Source organism: Synchiropus splendidus, chromosome 4, assembly GCF_027744825.2.
Source record: "Synchiropus splendidus isolate RoL2022-P1 chromosome 4, RoL_Sspl_1.0, whole genome shotgun sequence".
NCBI lineage: Eukaryota > Metazoa > Chordata > Actinopteri > Syngnathiformes > Callionymidae > Synchiropus > Synchiropus splendidus.
The window spans coordinates 4,003,613-4,024,339 of record NC_071337.1 but is presented as its reverse complement, the minus strand read 5'-3'; the positions used below and the strand labels follow the sequence as shown (position 1 = coordinate 4,024,339).

General features: G+C 45.1%; 1 protein-coding gene across 3 annotated transcripts in view; it reads right to left on the bottom strand.

Moving 5' to 3' along the window:
• Positions 1-20,727, bottom strand: part of shisa7b (shisa family member 7) — a 34,186-nt gene that overhangs the window by 3,838 nt on the left and 9,621 nt on the right. For 2 of the 3 annotated variants that reach the window (XM_053863443.1, XM_053863444.1), the window contains exons 2-8: positions 12,006-13,670; positions 8,760-8,999; positions 7,026-7,142; positions 6,772-6,902; positions 4,906-4,974; positions 2,005-2,238; positions 145-526 (exon numbers count right to left, since the gene is read on the bottom strand). In XM_053863443.1, the coding sequence (XP_053719418.1) occupies positions 145-526; positions 2,005-2,238; positions 4,906-4,974; positions 6,772-6,902; positions 7,026-7,142; positions 8,760-8,999; positions 12,006-12,409 (1,577 nt within the window). In that variant the 5' untranslated portion in view covers positions 12,410-13,670. The remainder of the gene's footprint in view (positions 1-144; positions 527-2,004; positions 2,239-4,905; positions 4,975-6,771; positions 6,903-7,025; positions 7,143-8,759; positions 9,000-12,005; positions 13,671-20,727) is intronic. The other variant, XM_053863445.1, reaches the window with a different exon arrangement.

The window sequence follows — 20,727 nt, the reverse complement described above, 5'->3', positions numbered from 1 at the left end:
TGAGAATGAATTATCTTTTTTTAGTGTGGTCCGCGCCTGCCTGGACTGAGCAGAGTGGACTGATACCAAAAGTAAATTAAATTGAATGGAACACCCAAAACAACCCTACTTGCAGGGTCTGCCAACCCCCCCTCATGGTCTCACCTGCGGAGAGTCTGGGACGTCGAACTCCTGCTGGGATTCATCATGGCTTTGTAGTACTGGTGCTGCTGGTTCTTGGACAGGCGTGTCAGGGTGTTTCCCTCGCCAAAAGCCAGCAGCTGGTCCTGGGACCTGACCCGCCGGGGAGGACGGTCGAAACTAGAGCTGGTGTACTGAGTCTGGACGGGCAGAGGGTACGGGTTCGGCGTGGAAGGAGGCATATGGAGTCTGGGCCTGGAGCCGTTCAGGGGCAACGTCCCTCTGGATCCCAGAGTGTACTCACCCCCCCAGGGGAGGTGGTGCTGGGAGGAGTGGAACGAGGGCGGGGCATTGGTGGAGCGCCGTTTGGAGCCGTAGTACCCCGAGTACTCGTCCAGTTCTTTCTCTGTGTCAGGAAAGAAAAGGTTGCAGATATTCAGTGAATATTGCCACTACTTTTAAGATCAGATTGGTCTCGCCAAAACAAAAGGAGAAGGACGTGATCTTGGTGTTTTTGAGGGTCTCATCAACAGCTATGAAGCGCCAGCAAGACTACTAGATGAAGACGCGATCAGTTTGGGTTAAATCGAATGCAAAAAGGGTCGTGTTGGTGGGGCCAGGTGATTCTGACTATAAAACAAATCCAGATTTTTGCAACTTTAAAGGACAGACAAACAAGCAGAAAGCGATATTTTTGGTTGTTTGTCCGTCATTGTTGCACATGAAATGGAGATGGTGCTGCGGAAAACTATTTCCCCAAGGACATAGAAAGATAAATCCTATGTCTTTGACCGCAGAAATGTACCGTGAGCCTCACACTGGTTGGTCTTGCCTTTTATCACTACAAAGTCATTTTCTTCGTTTTGGTCTCCAAAGCTAGTGTTGCTTAGTTTTCTCACTGCGAGTTCTCTGGCAGGAACGATAAGGGGGCAACTACAGCAGTGCGCAGGAGAGGGTACTGTAAATAGCCTAGTACGAGGGATAATCGATTGTTTAAAATTACTGTTCAAATAAAAAATCCTGATGTCAATGGAAATCGCTTAGTTCCCCAGCCGTACATGTGGAGACCATGTCAGGACCAGATCATACAGAGAGCAAACTGAAGTGGCAAGAGTCTATCAGTCATGCAGACACACATTTATTTATTCTTGCAAAAAAAAAAAAAAATCAAAATAAATAAATTGAAGTGCTTTGACCTGAATAATCATTCATTATTTTTTTTGTTTCAAAATAAAGTCAAATAAAAGCAGTTTTGATTTGTTTTTCCGTTTTGAAACAAAAACAGAAACCATGATTTTTCCGTTTTGCAGACAAGAACAGAAAAACTAAAGCATGAGACATAAACTGTTTTGATTTGTTTCTACATTTCGGCCATTGCCGCGACTTACCCGGAAGTAGAAAAGGGAGTAAGAAGGCGAGCCTGAATAATGCAACATTATCCATACTATGAGCCGATAAACGATCTTTTTCAAAAGGGAAAACTCCCACTAAACAGAATGTACGTCTCCGTGGTCGACTGAACTAATCCACACTCACACACACAGATTCCACAGGAAATCACAGAACGCTGCAGGAGTCCCTGGATTGTGTTTCCGGATCGATTTGTGAGCAAAGTATTACTGGAAATTGTTTGTTTGAAACAAAACAATGAATGAACGCAAGGATTTGAAACACATGAGTAGTTTGTCCTGTATTCATTTTGGTCTTCCAGTTCAACAGTGACAGAAAAATCGGATGTTTTTAAGTCTCATTCAAATACATGGGCAAATACCGTTGAGCTATTAAGATGACTCCGAAAGCACATTGTGATTTGGACGGATCAAAAGAGTTGCTTTTGCAGATGAAACTGTGTTCTAGCCGCTGCGTGTCACGTGTGTGCCTCACCGAGTCTCTTCAGGGAACTGTAGCGGTTGATTTCAGGCTTCATGGCGGCCTCATACGATGGCGGCAGTTGGGCCAGGTTATGGAAGGAGTGAGAGAAGGAATGATGGCTGCTGTTGTGCCTCATGCCGCCGCCAATGATCCCCCCACCCCCGCCAGCCATTCCTTTACTGGTGCTGGAGATGAGGGTGGGCCCGGAAGAAAGCTGGGGGTTGTTGTTCATGCGGGCGCCTCGTTCTGGTCAGGAAATAAAGAAGGGGAAAAAAACAAACTAGTTAACGAGCAAACACGGAGAGTGTCTCCAGTCTCCATGGCGACCGTCAAGATTGGTGTGCTCCGGACACCCGCGCACACACACACACACACACACACACAATCTATAAAAAACACGACCACATTTATGTGAAAGCGCTGATCAATAAATACAAATATGATTATGTAAGGTCAGCGGCGAGTGGGGGAGGGGTGGCGTGTTATAACACACAGTTGCCGGTTCTTACAGTGACCCGACGTGCGAGTGACCGTAGGGACATTCAAGCACTTATGATGACATCATAGCCGACACGCCAAATCCTGGGCCAGTTTGAATTTCGGGCGACCATTTTGTGGCGGACTGGAAGGTGGGATCATAGCAACAGGCAAACCAACGTTACGTTTTCATTTTAAAACATTTGCTTTACACATCCACTCAGTTTTAGTCTTCATCCAAGGCACCATCTGAAGAGGAAAGTCTATCAAACACAGTGGCATGTAGCACAAACTAATCCATCTTTGCTCGCTACAGTCGTTGAGCTGTGTCAAGACAGAGCGACAGCACAGAGCGAAAACACAAATATCCAGCAGACAAACATCCCGCCTCACACGAATCACCCCAAGCTACTTCCTATCTTTTACTGGTGCACCAACTGCCAATTTGCTTATTTATTTATTTCGCATTTTAAACTGACTAGGATACATGTTTTACGATTTTTTTAAATTTTTTATTAAGAAACCAGTCTATAAAGTAACACCATGGATTCATAATAATAATATAAAGTGTGCAAGTTTTCAAATGAAAGACGGCAACTAACAAAAAAACGACAACCTTAGCAACTGGTCGACGGCATATGATGTGCAGGGGTTGCCAAACACGGCAACATGTCTGAATGTAACGTTGTAAATAGAATATAAATATAGATGAATAAAAACGCATGTTCACTATTTTTTGAAACTTTGCTTTTGAATTTTAAATATTCAAAATACGATGGGGAAGGTACGTGTTGTTATTGAAATGAATGTTTGGGGTCGCAACGGTCACGTAGCCTCAGCTATTTCTCCCCATACTGCAGATTATGCTAAGACAATGACGATCTCACAACATTGCAGTGGAAAATATAGTGCAGACAAAAATGTAACTTTCAAGTGAGGAATTCTAAACTATGAAGTTGCTAATACTGCAAAATAAACTGCCAAAAAAGAGTAACATAAAACTGATATAAAGTGATAACTGCAACAAGTGTAAACTGATTTTTCTACTCCAAATAGTGTGCGCGTTCCGCTAGAGTCAGGAGTACGGCGCAAACATTTAGACACTTGTTAGCTGCGCTAACGTTAGCATCTAAGGATTCAGCTGGCATTAAACCAAAAATAGAACATTTGCCAGCTTGTACATGGTGCGTTGACTTTCCATGACATCACACAGAGGCAAAACAATTTTGCAAAACGAAACAGTTGCAGAGGAAGACAAGCGTCTGAAGCAACATGCATGAACAAAAAATGTGTGGTCAGAGCTTTCATTTACACACATCTGAAAGAACCTGGAGTCCTCTGAAACGAATGTTTCGTTCCGTCTCTGTACACTGACGTTGCCTTCATTTTGTTTTTGTCTCACTGTGCGCACCGTACTCCAGACCAGTTGAAGACAGGAGGCTCTGTCGTGCAAGACAGTAACGTTTCTTGGCCGGCTAGCATTAGCCCTGCTAGCCTCTTGATATCTGTCTCCTGTGTTTCGCCATCAACCGTCCTATGGTTGAACCTTTAGTGTTTTGGACGCTGTTGGTCCCTGGCTAACTGCTCGGTGAAAGGATAAACTGTTATATTTTGTTATTCCTGTTTTTAATGTTCAACGCAGGAGGACGCATAGAGTTCAAACTGACAGATTGTGATGATATCATCATACTAATACAGGGTTTTTGCCAAGATTTTTTTTGAAAAGGTGGCGTAACCTCACAGATTGTTTTCAATTGGAATGTAGCCAGTCAAGAAGAGATCTGACAAAGAAACAAGGCAACCTTGAATGGATGACAAAAACGCTAGTTCTAAATCACCAGAGGTGTTAGAAGTATTTATTTTGGGTTTTTCCCACTAAAAACACATCTGAAACACGTGTTTTCTGATAATCTTTTGATGTTTCCACTTCATTTTATCTTTAGATTATATCTTTTATATTATTATAATTCAGCTTTCTCCTTCTCCATGGTGGAACGCAAGCCATTTTATTGGTGCACTCCCACTATTTTCAAGTTACATCTCGCTCGAACATCCTTCGAACAGGTGACTCTCTCCGCAACCTTGAGCCAATTAACAGGTAAGCAAACATTTGAAAATGAAAACGTAGAGAGGTGGATGTCGTACACCAACAGCTACATAGAGAAGGACACTTGAAAGCAGCTGTGGTGGAAGTGTTGATGGGGGAGGAAAAGGAAGCAGCAAGCAGCTCTGGATCGTCTCATACTTCCACAGAAAAAACAAGGTGCTTGACTTTCAACAACAACCGGGGCTTGTTGGCGGTGGCACGGCTGCTTTCAGCATGTCATCATGGCAACAGAGACACAGACAGACAGTCGGGTTGTGAGGCCAGTCGCCGGGCCGGCAGCAAGACGCCGCCTGCGTTGCACCAAGCCGTGCCAACGCCAGGGCGCTTACCAATGGTAGCAGAATGTTTGGGACTGGAAGCAGACCCCTGCTGGTTAAAATGGTGGTGCAAGTTTCCAGCTGCAGAGAGAGCAGAGCCGACAAACTGATGGACTCCAGAGACAAGAGCATGTCAAGTCAGCATTTGTGTCAGTACAGAGACAGAGAGAGGGAAGGTGGTGAGACAGGACAGAGGGAGAGAGTGAGGGAGGGTGTGGTCAGAGGAGGGGGGCGCTATTTCTCCAGGAATCAACTGATGTTCCTTTCTATAACCAAAACACACGGTACTTTTGTTATTTCATAAACCAGACGCTTTAATTGAATCATGCTAATGCTAACTGCGACTCTGTCCTGGATCTACCAGGTGGAGTCGGAGAACAAGCTATCTCAGAGCAAGATCTCAGCATCATCCTGGAGAAACAGGACCAGAAGAGTTTGTGTGAGACAGCAGCAGAGAGAGCAACAGCAGGACAGAAGAGCCGTAGACAGTCGTAGCAGATTCATCATACGCGACCAACAGGACAGCGGTGTTCCAGTACTGCCTCAACTACTGCTGTGAAGTAAAGGCACCACAGATGGGCTTCTAGCAGACACGGTAGTTGCTAAGGTAACGGTCAAGTTTTTCCCTCCCTCAGTGTTTTTGCAATGACGTTGAACCACATTATACTACAACTCTTGTGAAAATAATTTTCAGGGTTGTTGCTAAATGTCAGACTTCGTCTTAGACTTTTTACGGCAACAATAAAGGCCCATTTATGCTCAACGTTACGTACAGATCTGGATACGGACAGAAACTTCTGTTTGTGCTCTGCCTTCATTGCCTCATATTTCTGACCATTTCCACAAAGCTTACTGATACGAACCAAATGGAGCAGTATCACTGGAAACCATGGGGGGCAGTGTTGCTGTTACTACCCGATATGTAGAAGACATAACAATGGTGGAAACTCCAGAGACCTCCTCCAGTCCTCCAGTGGCGACATATTTAACGGCCTCCTACAACGCTGTCTGCGTTTCTTCTTTTGTGCAAGAGCTACATGATCAATACCTAAAGGAAGCATAAATGGGCCTTTATGTCTTCACATGGCCTTCATTACGTCTTCTCCGACTGTGTAGCGGTTTGCAACAAATGTTCGGTTTACTCAAGGAACGACAGTCTTGAAGATGACGTGCCTATTAGCACGCTAGGTAAATCCACAGAAGAGACTTCCAAACGGTTGGAAATCACATGTTTTTAAGGCGTTCAGGACCTGAGCTAGCATCCTGACTTGAGATCGTAACGGTACCAGTGATGGTATCTGTTTCATCACTGTGTTTTCACGCAGGATTGTCAAAGGGGCCAGACTTGTAACACACACCTGAAAAAAAATAGTGTTTATGCAACAGCCCATCACAGGAATTCTCACTTTGCCATTATTAGTGGCTCGTTTTTTTTTGCGTAAATCATTGTGTGTCACCTTTTTTTCTCCACACCTTTCATCAAATCTGCATTGATTCTGCAATTTTCAGGAAATTAACTGCGTTTTTCTTGTGGGCCTTGACATTTTTTAACCAACTCTTTTAGGCCACGAAATGACTTGACAGGCCAGATTTGGCCGCCAAGCCTCGCCTTTAACCTGTGTCAAGCAAGCAGCGGAGTGACACCTGGACTCCCTCCTTCACTGGGACCAGCCAAAACCTGATTTATAAGAAAACCAATGTTGCACTTCTTACCAACAAACTTCAGTTCAAATCACCTTCTCGAAAACAGCATCTTTGGTGTCTGACCTTGTACATCCGAAGTTTTAAAACGACACAAAACTTCAGTTCTGGTTCAGGTTGAGCTCAGCGCTGCAACTGAATAGGTTGAATCCAACATCTTTTGGAGGGGTCACTTACTGCGGTTGTCTTTGCTCTGCAACACAGGGGTGTAGAGGTTCTTGGAGGTGGTGCTGGTGGTCAACACAGCATTGTTCCTCTCTCCCTGCTGGACTGGACTGGACTGGTGACGCAAGATGTCCACAAGTGACCTACAGCAGGGAGAGACGGAAGGTCAGCAAGACACCAGGAGGTGAGACCAAGTGGAAGTGCAGCCACTCCACAGTTTAATGACCAGTAACAAGACAGAGTGTATAATATATTGCATGATTCACCTGGGCATGTTGACCTCCCTGTTCCGGGGGCGTCGGGCCACCTTGCTGAAGGCAATCCGAACCCCGACAGCGACCACCAGCGTAAAGGAGATCACACCACCGATCACGTAGGCCGTGCTGAGGACAAGAAAGAATCCTTCAGTCCCACGTTACAACAAACATACGACAGCAGCTCTTCTATTCCAAGGTAGATTCAGGGACCAAAACGGAGGAATACATTCTCCAAACAGATTAAGCTATATATTTTCTCTTGGAAGTCCATTCTGTTTTCCAGAGTCCTCTAAGTGAACTGAAGTACAAGTCAAAGCACGCGTGCGAATGAAAGATACAAGAAAGATTCGGTGGGAGAAGCAAAAGTGTTGTTTTGTTACTTCATATTCAGCTGGTAATGCGCCAGCGGGCATGTTTTGCTGCTTTAGGTTTCCTCTCAACTATCTTGGAATTGAGCTCTCAAGCAACTGCTGGGCAGGAAATGAGGGTCTGCCTTTGTTTGCAGGAGCATCTTTCTTATCACCACTTGCCATCCAGAGGGAAATCCTGCTCTAATCTTTGAGGTTTCTAGTCTGTCATGCTGCTCTGAGAACCTTGGATTTAGATGGGTTGAGGACGAACAAATCTTCTGTGTACCCCACCTCGCCCCACACTACGTCCTCTCCTGGCCTCAGTCTCACAAAAGTTTGTTTCATTTTCTCAGATCATTCCACTGTTCTGCCTTGTTTCTGATGAGATCTTCACTCAGATGTAGTTGTCAATATAGTCCTTTGTTTTGGCAGTGTCCTCCTGCCCAGGTGTCTGCTACATGTAGACAATAGTGATGCGGCGCTGCGGCTTAAATGAGAACCGCTATGCCTTCACAAAAATGTCTTTTCTTGAAAGATGAAACGTATTTCAACGATGAGGAAACCATGAAACAAGCAGGAAACACATCACGGAGGTGGTTTGATGTTTTCAGTGGAAAACTGCCCAAAGAAACACCTATAATAATACCATAACCAGCCATTTATAATACAGTATAACCACTTTTTTGGCTTTTATTTTGATGGTTTACTTTACTACCTCCCTCATTGAGGCAATCTTCTTCTTCATCGCCGTCATTTGCTCCTCCCTCCGTCCTTCATTTCTGTTTGAGTCAGTTTCTCCACTCTCTGGTTGTGACCCTCCTTATCTCCGTCATCGCCAACTCTCTAATCTCTTCTGATGCAGCGAGTCCAGCAATGCGGCCGGTGTGTTATCGGTCTATTCAGTCGGAATTTAACTCTGAAATTTCTCAATTTCACCGTCTCTTCTGTCGTTTCACTTTTCTTCTTGTACAACCTTGTAAATCATAGACAATGACCAACAGGACGGGCCAGCTCAGCTCTGACTCTCTGAGTCAGAGATAATCTCCAGCAGCCCTGATTGTCTGCGGGATGACTGAGGTCCCCTCTCTGTCTCGGGGAGACATCGACCTATAAAAATAAATTGACGACCCAGTGGAGAGCCTTCATTTGAGTGTCGTTTTTGAGTGTCACAACTGCGCAGTAAAACACACTCAGAACTGCACCCACAGCTCTGATTAATTTCACTTTGCTTGGCTTCAACAAGACCTCAAGAAATGAAAGCATCTCCCACGTTTCTCGGCCTCGCTCCAGAGGGGCAAACAACCCCACCTTTCACGGGACGAGTCCCCTACAAAGGCTGGGTCAATCTTCACCCACTGAAAGATCCGAAATCCTACAACTCTCACTTGCTAACCTGCTGTTCTGCTGCTGTAGCGTCTCGAAATCTGGGTCGGGCTTGTTGGCTGGTACCGTGACGGGGACCTGCGCCTCAGCCCAGATGGGGGACTTGTAGTTATTGCAGGACTCCTGGTCCAGGCGGTTCCTCTGGTGCTCACAGCAGAAGCGGTAGTGGCATGTTCCGCAGCAGTAGATGTAGCTTCCTTTGGAGCAGTTGAAGGTGCTGTCAAAGTGACCCATCACGTCGAAGTAGCCCCTGAGCAACAAACACAGAATTTTGATTATTATGTTTGTTCCATTATACACCAACAGAGTTCAACGTCACAGCATCCGCCACTGTCCCCATTCCATCGGGGTCCAACTCACTGATACACTTTTCCAGCAGGGATTTCCCGGGAAGACCCAAGTATCAACTTCAGCCCCAACAAGTCCTATAACTCAGGCTAAAGGTTCCAATAATTCTGGGTTCCACGCTGAGCGCCTTTCGTAGATGGTTGACAGACAGACAGACAGATATACAGACCAATGGACAGATCGATGGACAGATAGACAGACAGACAGACAGATCGATAGACAGATAGATAGACAGAAAGATAGATAGATGGAAAGATAGACAGATAGATAGACAGACCGATGGACAGATAGACAGATATAGACAGACAGACTGACAGAAAGACAGACAGATATACAGACCAATGGACAGATAAACAGACAGATAGAAAGACAGACAGAACGATGGACAGATAGATAGACAGAAAGATAGATGGAAAGATAGACAGATAGATAGACAGACAGACAGATAGATAGACAGACCGATGGACAGATAGACAGATAGAAAGACAGACAGAACGATGGACAGATAGACAGATAGATAGATAGACAGACCGATGGACAGATAGACAGATAGAAAGACAGACAGAACGATGGACAGATAGATAGACAGAAAGATAGATGGAAAGATAGACAGATAGACAGATAGACCGATGGACGGATAGACAGATAGATAGACAGACAGACTGACAGAAAGACAGACAGATAGAAAGACAGACAGAACGATGGACAGATAGATAGACAGAAAGATAGATGGAAAGATAGACAGATAGATAGACAGACAGACAGATAGATAGACAGACCGATGGACAGATAGACAGATAGATAGACAGACAGAACGATGGACAGATAGATAGACAGAAAGATAGATGGAAGGATAGACAGATAGATAGACAGACCGATGGACAGATAGACAGATAGATAGACAGACAGACTGACAGAAAGACAGACAGATAGAAAGACAGACAGATATACAGACCAATGGACAGATCGATGGACAGATAGACAGACAGACAGACAGATCGATAGACAGATAGACAGATATAGACAGACAGACTGACAGAAAGACAGACAGATATACAGACCAATGGACAGATCGATGGACAGATAGATAGACAGATAGAAAGACAGACCAAAACATCTGCACACCATCTGAGAAAGGTCGAGCAGACGCCAACCAAGGTCAGCATCAGCCAGATGGTGCATGTGACAACTGGCATGTTCACTTTTCAGGTGAAATTTCATTTTCATCATTTGGTCCTTGGCTTGGATGTAAAAGTTGTTTTGCAGATCTGAATCAGGCATTTATTGTCCGACACTCGCCAACACATGAGGGACGTTGCCTAGCAACAGCCGGACGCCTCTGAGTGCTCCAGTAGGGCCGCAGCAGCGGGAAGAACGGAATCAGATCATCCTGTTGGCTCAGCATCCCACACAGATTTTCTGAATTTTGATGCATAAAATTTATTCTGACCCACGGACGAGCTCTGCACTGTTCACCAGTTCATATGTGAGCGATGATCACGCACCGAATCAGATCACTTCTTCACAAGAGAATTGACTCAGCATCATGACTGTACTGTGTCCCCCAACTGCAGCACAACACACTGAACCCCTCCACTCTCTGAAAAAGCTCTTTGTGTCCAAAACAAAGCTCTTGTTTTGGACACAGTTTGGTGCTATACTTCCTTTGTCTGTGGGTTTTAAGTAAAGGTCCATTATGCTTAATATTACTCATGTATCCGGACGGATCCTTACGAATTTCCTCTATATTTCTGCACGTTTCCACAAAGCTTAATTTAACGCACCATATGGAGCAGTACCACTGGAAAACATGGGGAGCAGTGTGGCTGTCACTAACTGATACATAGCTCTAATGGAGACACGAAGAAGACATTCTCCGTCCTGCAGTGGTGATATATTTAACGTCCTCAGCGACCACCGCCTCCTACAACGCTGCCTCTGTTTCCTCTTCTGTGCAAGAGCTATATGATCAATACTGACTCCACAGGCGCCATGTTGGTTTTGGAGTTTGTTGTTGTCATAAACTTTTGACTGTGAGCTGCTCCCCTTGGTGGATATATTGGTGAACAACAACACTTGCATAAAGAACACATGAAAACATGATCACTGAAGGTTTTAAAAGGACAGGTGCATTTTCATACTTAAAGGGAGCATAAATGGGCCTTTAACATGCATTAAGTGAAAACACTGGATAGTTTATAGAACATGAGACCACAAGAACAACTACGGTCTTCTTTATTTTCATCTTCTTTATCCCCATCAATCTCCTCCACCACAACCCATCCTGATCCTCCTCTAACTTCATGTCCTCCTTCATCATGATCCCCACTGGTTGACTTCTTCTCATCTGTCTCTCTACTCCACATGTCCAAACTTCTCAACATGTCCCTCGAGAACACCCACTTCTGATCTTCTTCCTCAGTATCTTTATCACTGACTCTTCTAACACTGACCGAGACCTCAAAAGGCAGGTGTCAGCGCCCGCTGATAAAGCATCTTGGTCACTCAAACTGCTACATTAACAATCGTCTCCACCCTGCCTGCACCCTCTTCTTTCCTTCCCATGATCTCTGTCTGTGATTCTGGATGACTGGCGCAAAACAATGGTTCCACCATTTCTACTGCTGGTATCATCACCGTTCCTCCTCCTCTCTCTTTCATATTCTATCCTCCACTTTCATCTCGACCTAACCCTCACAACAAATCGCTACATCATCAGCAAACACCGCCATCCATGGCGGCTCCTCCCTAACCATCTCTTCCAGTCTACTCACCGGAGAATTGTCACGTGAATCCCTAGATTCACCTAGAATGCTAACTAATGCTAATTCGAAGCAACATTTCATCACTGTGTTTCATTCTTTGTCAAAACTAGCTTGGAAACTTATTGTTCCTTTGTTTATCTTACCTGCAAACATCCACATCCACCAGTTGTCTTGGGGGCGGAGCCACTTGGGCGGCACCGAGAGGCGGTTTCAAAGCCTCTGAAGTCACGTTCCTCGGCAGCATCGTCTGTGGGAGGGGCTTCGGGGGGACCTCCGCCATGACAGGGGAGTCCTCGCCGTCCTCCACCTCTGCTTTTTTAGGGGCCACTTTAGGTCCAGAGGGAAGCGACGGCCGCTTGTACCCGGTAAGGAGCAACATGGTAGCGCTGGACTTTCCAGTAGCAGCATCAGATTTTCCGGTCAGAGTCCTGACAGCGTTTTCCACAGTGCGTCTCTCATTGGCGAGGGTTACCGTGGAGACGGAGAGGCAGGAGAGTGAAAGCAGGAGGGACACGGACAACATCCTCACTGAAGTTGCAGGTCTCATCGTTGATTCCGAACGAGTCTTTAGTGGGAAAAAAAATCCCTACAGCGTTGATTTACAAAAATATCAAAATTGGCGGGACGGCACACGAGCAAAGTTCCAGACGCTTCACTCTTCTATGTAAACAGTTCTGGAAACTTCACGTTGAGCAGCTTTTGTAAACAATGAGGTCATTTAGAGTTTCAGGCCCGAGTGAAGCGCTGGTCCTCACATTGGGCACCGTCCAAGTTTTCAGTATGGCAGCACGTCGTTGCAAGAAACATCATCCAGCTGGCCTGAATTGTTAAAAACACCCGCCACTGTCTTCAAGAGTCTCTTTGTTCATGGCACAGATGCGTGAGTCTCTCGAGAAAGGAAATCGTGTCTGTAAACATCGAATGCATGTAAACTTCAATGAGTTTGGACAAACGTTCTGAGTTTGGCACTTTTCTTTGTGGAAAACTGGTGTAAGAAGCTCGCAGTTAAGAACAGGTCGTTTGAATTTGGCACAAGCTAACGCGTTTACGATCCCTCAAAGTCAGTAAAGGTTCTTCGACGGAATATAAAGGTTCAGTCGGGAGTTGGCGTGACATCAAGGCATTCACAGAAGATGATGGTGTAAGCAGTCTATGTGCATTCCGTACTCGAGTGTCTCTGCTCGGAACTTAGCTTTGCCCAACCGAAGAGACCAAAGGAGGGCTTGGGCCCGGTGCGGGCGGAACAGCGAGGTTCTGCCCACAGAACAGACATGAAAGTCTCCGGATTCATCCGTCAAAGCAGATCGGAGGAAAGTCGATGACGGGAAGTCGTCAGAAGTCGCGGGTAGAAAAACTGAAAAGCGGACGAGGTGTTAGCTCGACCAGCTCCCTGAATGTCGTGAGTCGTATGGCTGGTGGTGGTTATGGCTTCGGCTCGCTCGGAACTTCCATGGAAATACAGTGGAAGGTTCGGATTTGCATGTTTTCCATTTGAGGAAGAAAAAGTCGTGCAGCCGACCAGATGTCCCTTCTAACACGTGCCGATCCGAAGTACGTTAGCAGCAGATTCACAGCAACACTAGCGACGACTGTGGGGTGATTATGGTCTCATGGGGTGCTGATGTGTCGGGACAGAAACACTAAAGCAGCTTCTCCAACAGTAATAAAGCTCTATGAGGCTCTTCTCCATCTTCTTCTTTTGTCAGTTTGGCAGCAGGTTTTTGGTTTTTATATCGAAAAAACAAATTGTTCTTGTTCCTCTTCTGAGTCGTTTCCTTTACATTCGAGGTTGTTGATCAGTTGTCACACTGCAAGAAACGAGAGACACAGGTGGTAAGATTTGGAACAGCAACATGAGCATGATGCGTTCAGCTAGCGATGGCAGAGCCCACGAGATGGCAACACTTACATCATTTTTTTAACTGACAGCGCCACCTACTGAGCTGTGGCGATGAAGACACTGTTTCATGAAGCCTCGCCACCCTATCAACATGTTTTTGGTGTCTCAGTGAAGCAAAACCTGAGAAGGGAGGCTTAATACCAAGGGCTTCAAAACCTTTGGGGTGAAGTGACTAGGGCTGTGTATTGGCAGGTACCTTGCTATACGATATGCATCCCCATACAAGGGTGGCGATAATTAAAGTAGACTAAGTTCCTTAATGAACAAAATGACTCAAGTTTACAAAAAAACATTATCAGTGTTAAACACATCACAAATGCAGCAGCAAGCCCAGGTATTGTGCATTAAATATCAAGATAGCCGACTTAAAACATCAAGACAATATCACACAATCAAGTATTGTGATGTTTCAGCAAAAATATTGATTCAATAACGTGATATTTAAGTGTATTGATTTTTTTTTTACACCCTTAGAAGTGACCACACACAAGTCAGAGTGCTCAGGTTGACCTGTTGCTCATGTACTCTGAGACCTTAACATCCTGAAAAGCAAGCAAACGTTTTCAGCATCTTGATCCATCAAATCTCATCGCAGGATCAGCTCTATTCTTATCGTAAATATTGACCTTAGCTTAGCTATAACATAGGCACAACCCAGTCTCTTCCTTGCCTGGTATAGGGTTCACAGAATTCATCAGGTTGCTGTGGTGTTGTCTCATCGGTCCAAAATACCAGAATTATTATCACATAACTAAGCAGCATTTGGCAAACAAAACACTTGCAAGTGTTTTAATCCCCAAAGAATAAACGTTTGAAACCCATAATGAACCCAAAAAGCTTTGGAATTTGCAGTTACGGAGTCTATTTCAGTCCAAAAAGGAGGTGATAGCGCCCCCAGTCCAACCTGTCAGAGGGCACTCTCTAGTGATGCGCTTGTGAGGCTTCATGAAACAGTGTCCTCAATTGCAAAGCTACTCCACTAGATGGCACTCTCTCCTCCAGAGTCTTTGGATTTGAATGGCCATTTCCATGAAACATCACATCACAGAGCGCCACCTAGTGAGCTCTGAAGATGAGGACAGTGTTTCATGAGGCCTCACCAGCCCCTCACCAGCTCTCTCTTTCATCTCATCTCACTGTTGAGTCGACTTGTTTACCTGAAGTTACGTACAGAAAACTCAGAGGCACAGAGGTGTTGGCGTATGAAGGCAGCATGAGCCACTATGTAAGAAAACGGCAGCTACAAACTGTTGGATATCACATCTCTGCTCTGCACATAGACTAACAATGGACGTTGGTCACCTCTTTTCCACTCTGCTCGCTCGCAGCCAGTAAACGGAGAAGAAGATAGCTGTTCTTTGCTCTTCAAGATAAGTGGCTGTCCTTTTCAGAGCTCAAATCAGAGCTAAAAGAGGTGAACATGCGGTAGAAGGATCAGCATGGCGGAGCGCTGAACCAACCAGAGGGTCGTATTGTATTCCCTCACTTCAGAGGAGGACAGATTGTTCAGGGCTCAATGTTCTCCTTTCTATTCTCCAGAGTCAAAACTGAGTGACACCTGGTGTGCATTCACAAACCGCGTCCCCCTTGTGTAAGTCATTCTCTTGACGTCACGGAGCGGCTACAAAAGTTCCACTCTCCAGAGAACCTCCACATGATTCAATGGCATCATCGTCACAACTCAAAAAAAACTGTCCGATTTTTAAACAAGTCTGATATTTTCAGCAGCAAGTTATAAAACCTGAGCGGGTGACTAATGTTCCCGGAGTGATTCAAGCACCAGCGACCCTCGTCTGCATGAGCTTCACTCTCCAGTAACAACTATGTGACAGGCCGGATGCCGAGGAGGAAACAGCAGATCAAGATTGGGCTTTTTTTAACGATTTCACCCTTGTCGACAAATGACCTGGGTGTGAAGTGTCTGCAGGAGGGAAGGCGAGTACTCAGAGGAAACCCACGCAGAATAACAAACCACATCAGCAGGTGCTGCAAGACGGCTTTCCAACAAGCCCTTTATTTCCAAACACAGGTCCCAGCACCAACCTTTCATTGTGGATTATATTATTACACGATAAATTGTGAGGACATCATGGGAAGGATCGACCAAGTCACACACAGGATTAAACACAGCTATCTTCAAATGAGGGATGGTCGATGATGGCAAAGTCAGGATGACTTGAGCCAGGCTTTGAACTAGAGGGGCGTCTGAAAAATATGAGCAGGACGCCCTAAATTTCTGATCACTACAGCCTGTATAGTGCCCTAATCGTAGTCCATGAAAAAGGGGTTTCTCTCCAGTAATGTTGTGGGCGCCATATTTGTTTCTGGATCGAAATCTTACCGTGGCGACATGGAAGAGCGCTGTTATTGGTGGGATGTCTGAGGCTGTTGTGAGTGTATTTTTATCCCGACTCACATAAAAGAGAAATTAAAAATATGCATTTGACCAAGAAGAGAATTCCACAAAATCGGCCCCTCAAAATGCCGGAAACAGAGTTTCAGGCAGGGTCAAATTTCTGTTGGGGGGTGCTTCAGGAAGGGTGTGTCTCCGATGGATGTGTGAGGGTGGCAATGTGTCGGGACCTTGGCCTCCTTAAGGCAAATTCATGCTCCCTTTACGTACAAAGTCGTACCTGTCCATTTCAAACAATGTTACCGTCACGGATTACATGCTTCCATGACATCTTTGATGTTCAGCAATATATCCACCAGGAGGAGCAGCTCAGAGTCAAAAGTTTATTACAACAACAAACTCCAGAACCAACATGGTGCCTCTGGAGTCAGTATTGATCAGCGTGGTAGGAGGCGGTGGACGGTGAGGCCGTAAAATATATCGCCACTGGAGGGCGGAGAATTTCTGCCATTGTTATGTCGTCTCACTCTCACGAGGCTACTGACCCCACTGAGGGTTTTCTGGTATACTTGACCTTCAGCGACACCTGTTTGTTGTGTAACTACACATCCCATAGCGTATTTTAAGGGGATATTGTTTTAGTCGAGAGGGTATTATTAATATTGTTTTAGTCAAGAGGGTATTATTAAGAACCAACAACGCAATTTTACAGCGGGTTAAAAGCTCCATAAGTCCGTTTTGTTTTCCCTCCTGTAAATCACCCAGCCACTGTTCAAGTCAATTTTGCAGCTTTTAGGAAGATACTTTTTCAAAAGATGAAATGAACAGACCTGCTGGGTTCATACCAAACACGATAAGATCAATGACTTTGGTTTTATTACCACTGAAAACTATGCATACAAGAGGTAGCTTCCGGGGTTCGGCTGGCTTCACGTTGGTCAGCAACATTGCTAGCGCTAGCGTCAGTTGTCCAGAGAGGTTAATGTCAGTTCATCTTGCTTCACCATCAACCTAAAAACTGAACTAAGTGAAGATGGTTAAGTTAAAATCTATGCCTCAGCAGTTTGGCGACATTGTGAGCTGTAATATCACGGTTTGCTTCCCAGAATCAAAGGACCAGGACCAACGCAGTGTCTAGTTACAGACACACACGACTTCTCTGTCCTGCAAAATATCTGTTCTATAGTCAGAGGAAGCTGTTTCTGGGTGGAAAACCTCAGACAAAACATAAAAAGTTTAACCATCTCCGCTGCTCTACTCCAAATCTATGGTGGATGACTGAGCTCCTCACTGTATCTCAGAGGGAACCACCTACCAGAGTATCTCCGATCTTCCAGGTGAGAGAAATAGATGCCTCTGAAACTCATGTCCAATCACATGCAATGACTATATGACCGAGACTCACTACCTCAAAAAAACAAATGATCTTCATCCATGATCTTAACCCCTGATGCCTTGCCCCCTGGTCAGCGAAACATGTACGAACTAGAATATACAAATGCAACACCGAACTAGAGGGAAGAGAATAATTATGCGTGTGTGAGTGTGTGTGTTTTCCGTCCATGTGCTTGTGTATCTGTGTCACTGCATGACTGGGCTTCCCTTTGAGCGACAGACGAGCTGGAGATACACAGAAGTTCCTGTCAGCTCGGATTAAACAGTAGAACGTGCCCCCCCACACAAGCACACTGACAAGACTTTAGACACGTTTCCCAGACTTTCAACCAGAATTTGTTTGTGCATTCTTGAACCAGCAAATGGAGGCTGAGTTCAAAGGAGACCAACAGGAACATGGGGCGCTTTGTCAAGAGCAGGCCGCCACGATAAATCGCTAAAGACAGAAGATCAAAGAATTTAACACCGCGCCCCCCCCCCCCATGCGATTTCATTTTTTACTTGAGTTTGATTTACATTTAATTTACAAGCCAACAGCATTAGCACCACAAACACTCCTCTCTTCTGTGAGTATTACACTCCCAAGTGCTGCTCTCCTCCGCACAAAGCTCAGGGCTTCACCCTCAGCCAATGACAAAGCGCTTTGAAGTCATGTGTTTAATAGTGACTGACTGTATAGTGCGGCAACAGGATAGAAGCAAAGGAAATATGGATGACAAGCCAGATACTAGTCATCAATCCGTCTCAAACCCAACTTGTTCCTGAAAAAGGATTGATGCATTTGGTTGGCAGTACTTTGGATTCAAACAGGACAACAAGTGTCAGACTCGGGACACGCACAAGACACACCTTCCCCTCGTAACAACAGCGGATAGCAATTGTAACAGGGTTGTGCCGAACATTCGGTTTCTTTACTGGATTCTGTTGACTATTTATGCAATATTTAAAAAAAAAGAAAAAAGTAAAGAAAAGTAAACCACATTAGATATTCTATATTATTCTTTATTCGGCTAAGCATTTAAAATTTTATTTGGTTTTGGCATCTAAATTTTCAATTCGCTACATCCTTACATTCTAAGCTAAAAAAACAAAAAAAAACTATTCATATTTTTCCCAGAATCATGCAGACCTGTTGGCATCTACAATCTGTGGTTGCTCAATTACATTTTTTCCAAAGGCCGCCAATGGCCCCGGGGCCCGACCGGGCTCATGTCTGTACTCAGTAGAAAACAGTCTCCACTACAGCTAATTATTGTAATAATTACCCGACATACATGCAATAACAACTAACATGAGTGTTACACAACAACAGTCCCTGCAGCAGGCGGCAATGTTGCGATCACAACAGTTGACGCATATCTAACCAATCCCTGAGGCGCCACAGTTTTGTCCAATCACAGCGACTTTCCTGCAAATTCCACCCACCACTTTAGCCTCCTCCCCTCTACGCGGCATGTGCCCACAAATGTTGCCGCCAAGGATCGCGATTTGGACGTGAACGATTTTGAATCCATTCCTAAATGTCCAAAGTCCCGTGATGGAAATGTAGAGTAGGGGGAAGTGAAAAGCGGAACTTGTGCAGCGTCACCTGAACACTATAAGGGGCAGATGTAAACAAACATGGCCGACCTCCAGAGCCATCTCTCTCCATTTCTTACACTCCACATGCACCATAATGTTAAAACCGCCATCATGGCAAAAAACCCTGTCTTCACTAGAAGCTGATAAATAAAAAAGTAGTCACTTCACAGCAACAGATAGTTTATGTTATTGGAAATAAACACAAAATCCCACTCACACATCCACAATTGAATCCCAAAATAAAACCGACAGAACAGGCTGTGTTGCACTCCACATGCTTTCTAGGTATCAGTCAGCGTGTCACCAGCTAAACCTTCAGGGTTAGCTGGGATAAACTAGACTGATGATGATGATGATGATGATGCCCAGTGAAAGTGATGTAATTCACTATGGCTGCCACCAGGTGACGTCAAAATATGCCTCTTTAACAGTGTCCCTTGTCTCTAGCCATTTCCAAGCTGCAGCCTTTAGAAGAAGTGACGTCAACGTTTGATAAAAAAAAAAAAAAAAAAAAAAAAAAAAAATCGGCTAAAGGGTTAAGAACAAACCCCTAATCTAACACCATGTTGACCAGAACAAAAAACCAACTTGAAGATGATGTTTCGCAGCTGAAGCCACAGTGAGTCAGTCGCTCTTCAGCTCATCCAGACTTCAGGGCTTCAGCAACACATCCACTCCTATTGTTAGTCTCCGTGTGGCTGCAGTGACCTCAGTCCAGAGAGGTCAGCGCTGCCCTTGAGCCCGACACACTCATGTCCTCTGATCAAACTGGTGTAAACGTATGGATCCATTAATGTGGCCCAGTTCTGGCGCGACAGAGGAGCAGGACAGTCCATTAGCTCTGAAACAACACATTCACGCTGGAAGTTCAGTCAGAGTTGAGGGAACAAACGCCCCTCAGAGGGACACCAGCGTTTGGCCGCAGCAGCCGGGCCCCAGGGTCCCCTCCGCTGGTGAGCAGATGATCGCTGCTGTCATGGCGCCAGCCCGGGCTATCATGGCGCTTGTGCTAGCACAGATACCACGGCGGGATAACACACTTTCACAGACTGAGGGACCCCATTAGACCAGGGAGCTTTTATTGAACCTCAGTTCAGGTTATGATTTGAATCATTATTGACTATTGTTTACACTATAATAAGCAGAGAACAAGCCACTAATACGAGCTGACATTTCCCCGTAGCATCAACCTTGTAGTATGGCAAACAAGCCATTAAGTAATGTAGTAATTTAAATGACTGCGACAACACATCAAACCTCCTTTAATCTGCAGGATGGGGTGGGCAGATACCCCTCTCCTCTCATGGGAGAGTTTGAGAGGACCTCTGGTGACCCACTCTGCTGCTCAAATACTGCACAAACTGGTTAAAAAAAAACTGCTTTATTTCACAATAACAACTGACTCAAGTCTTACTCAAAAAAAACAGAGAAGTACTGTATACTACATCCCGACCCACCCTGTCCGCTCGCACACACCTTTACCTCTCAGACTCCGGCCATCCAAACCTCTGTCAGGCTCCGCCCTTGTGAGGAGCTCCGGAACAAAACAATGAGTGCTTAACTACAGGTTGCCAGCCCAGAAACTACTCACGGAACATCAGCATAAAAAAGAAGGACTTATTTTATCATTGGTTTT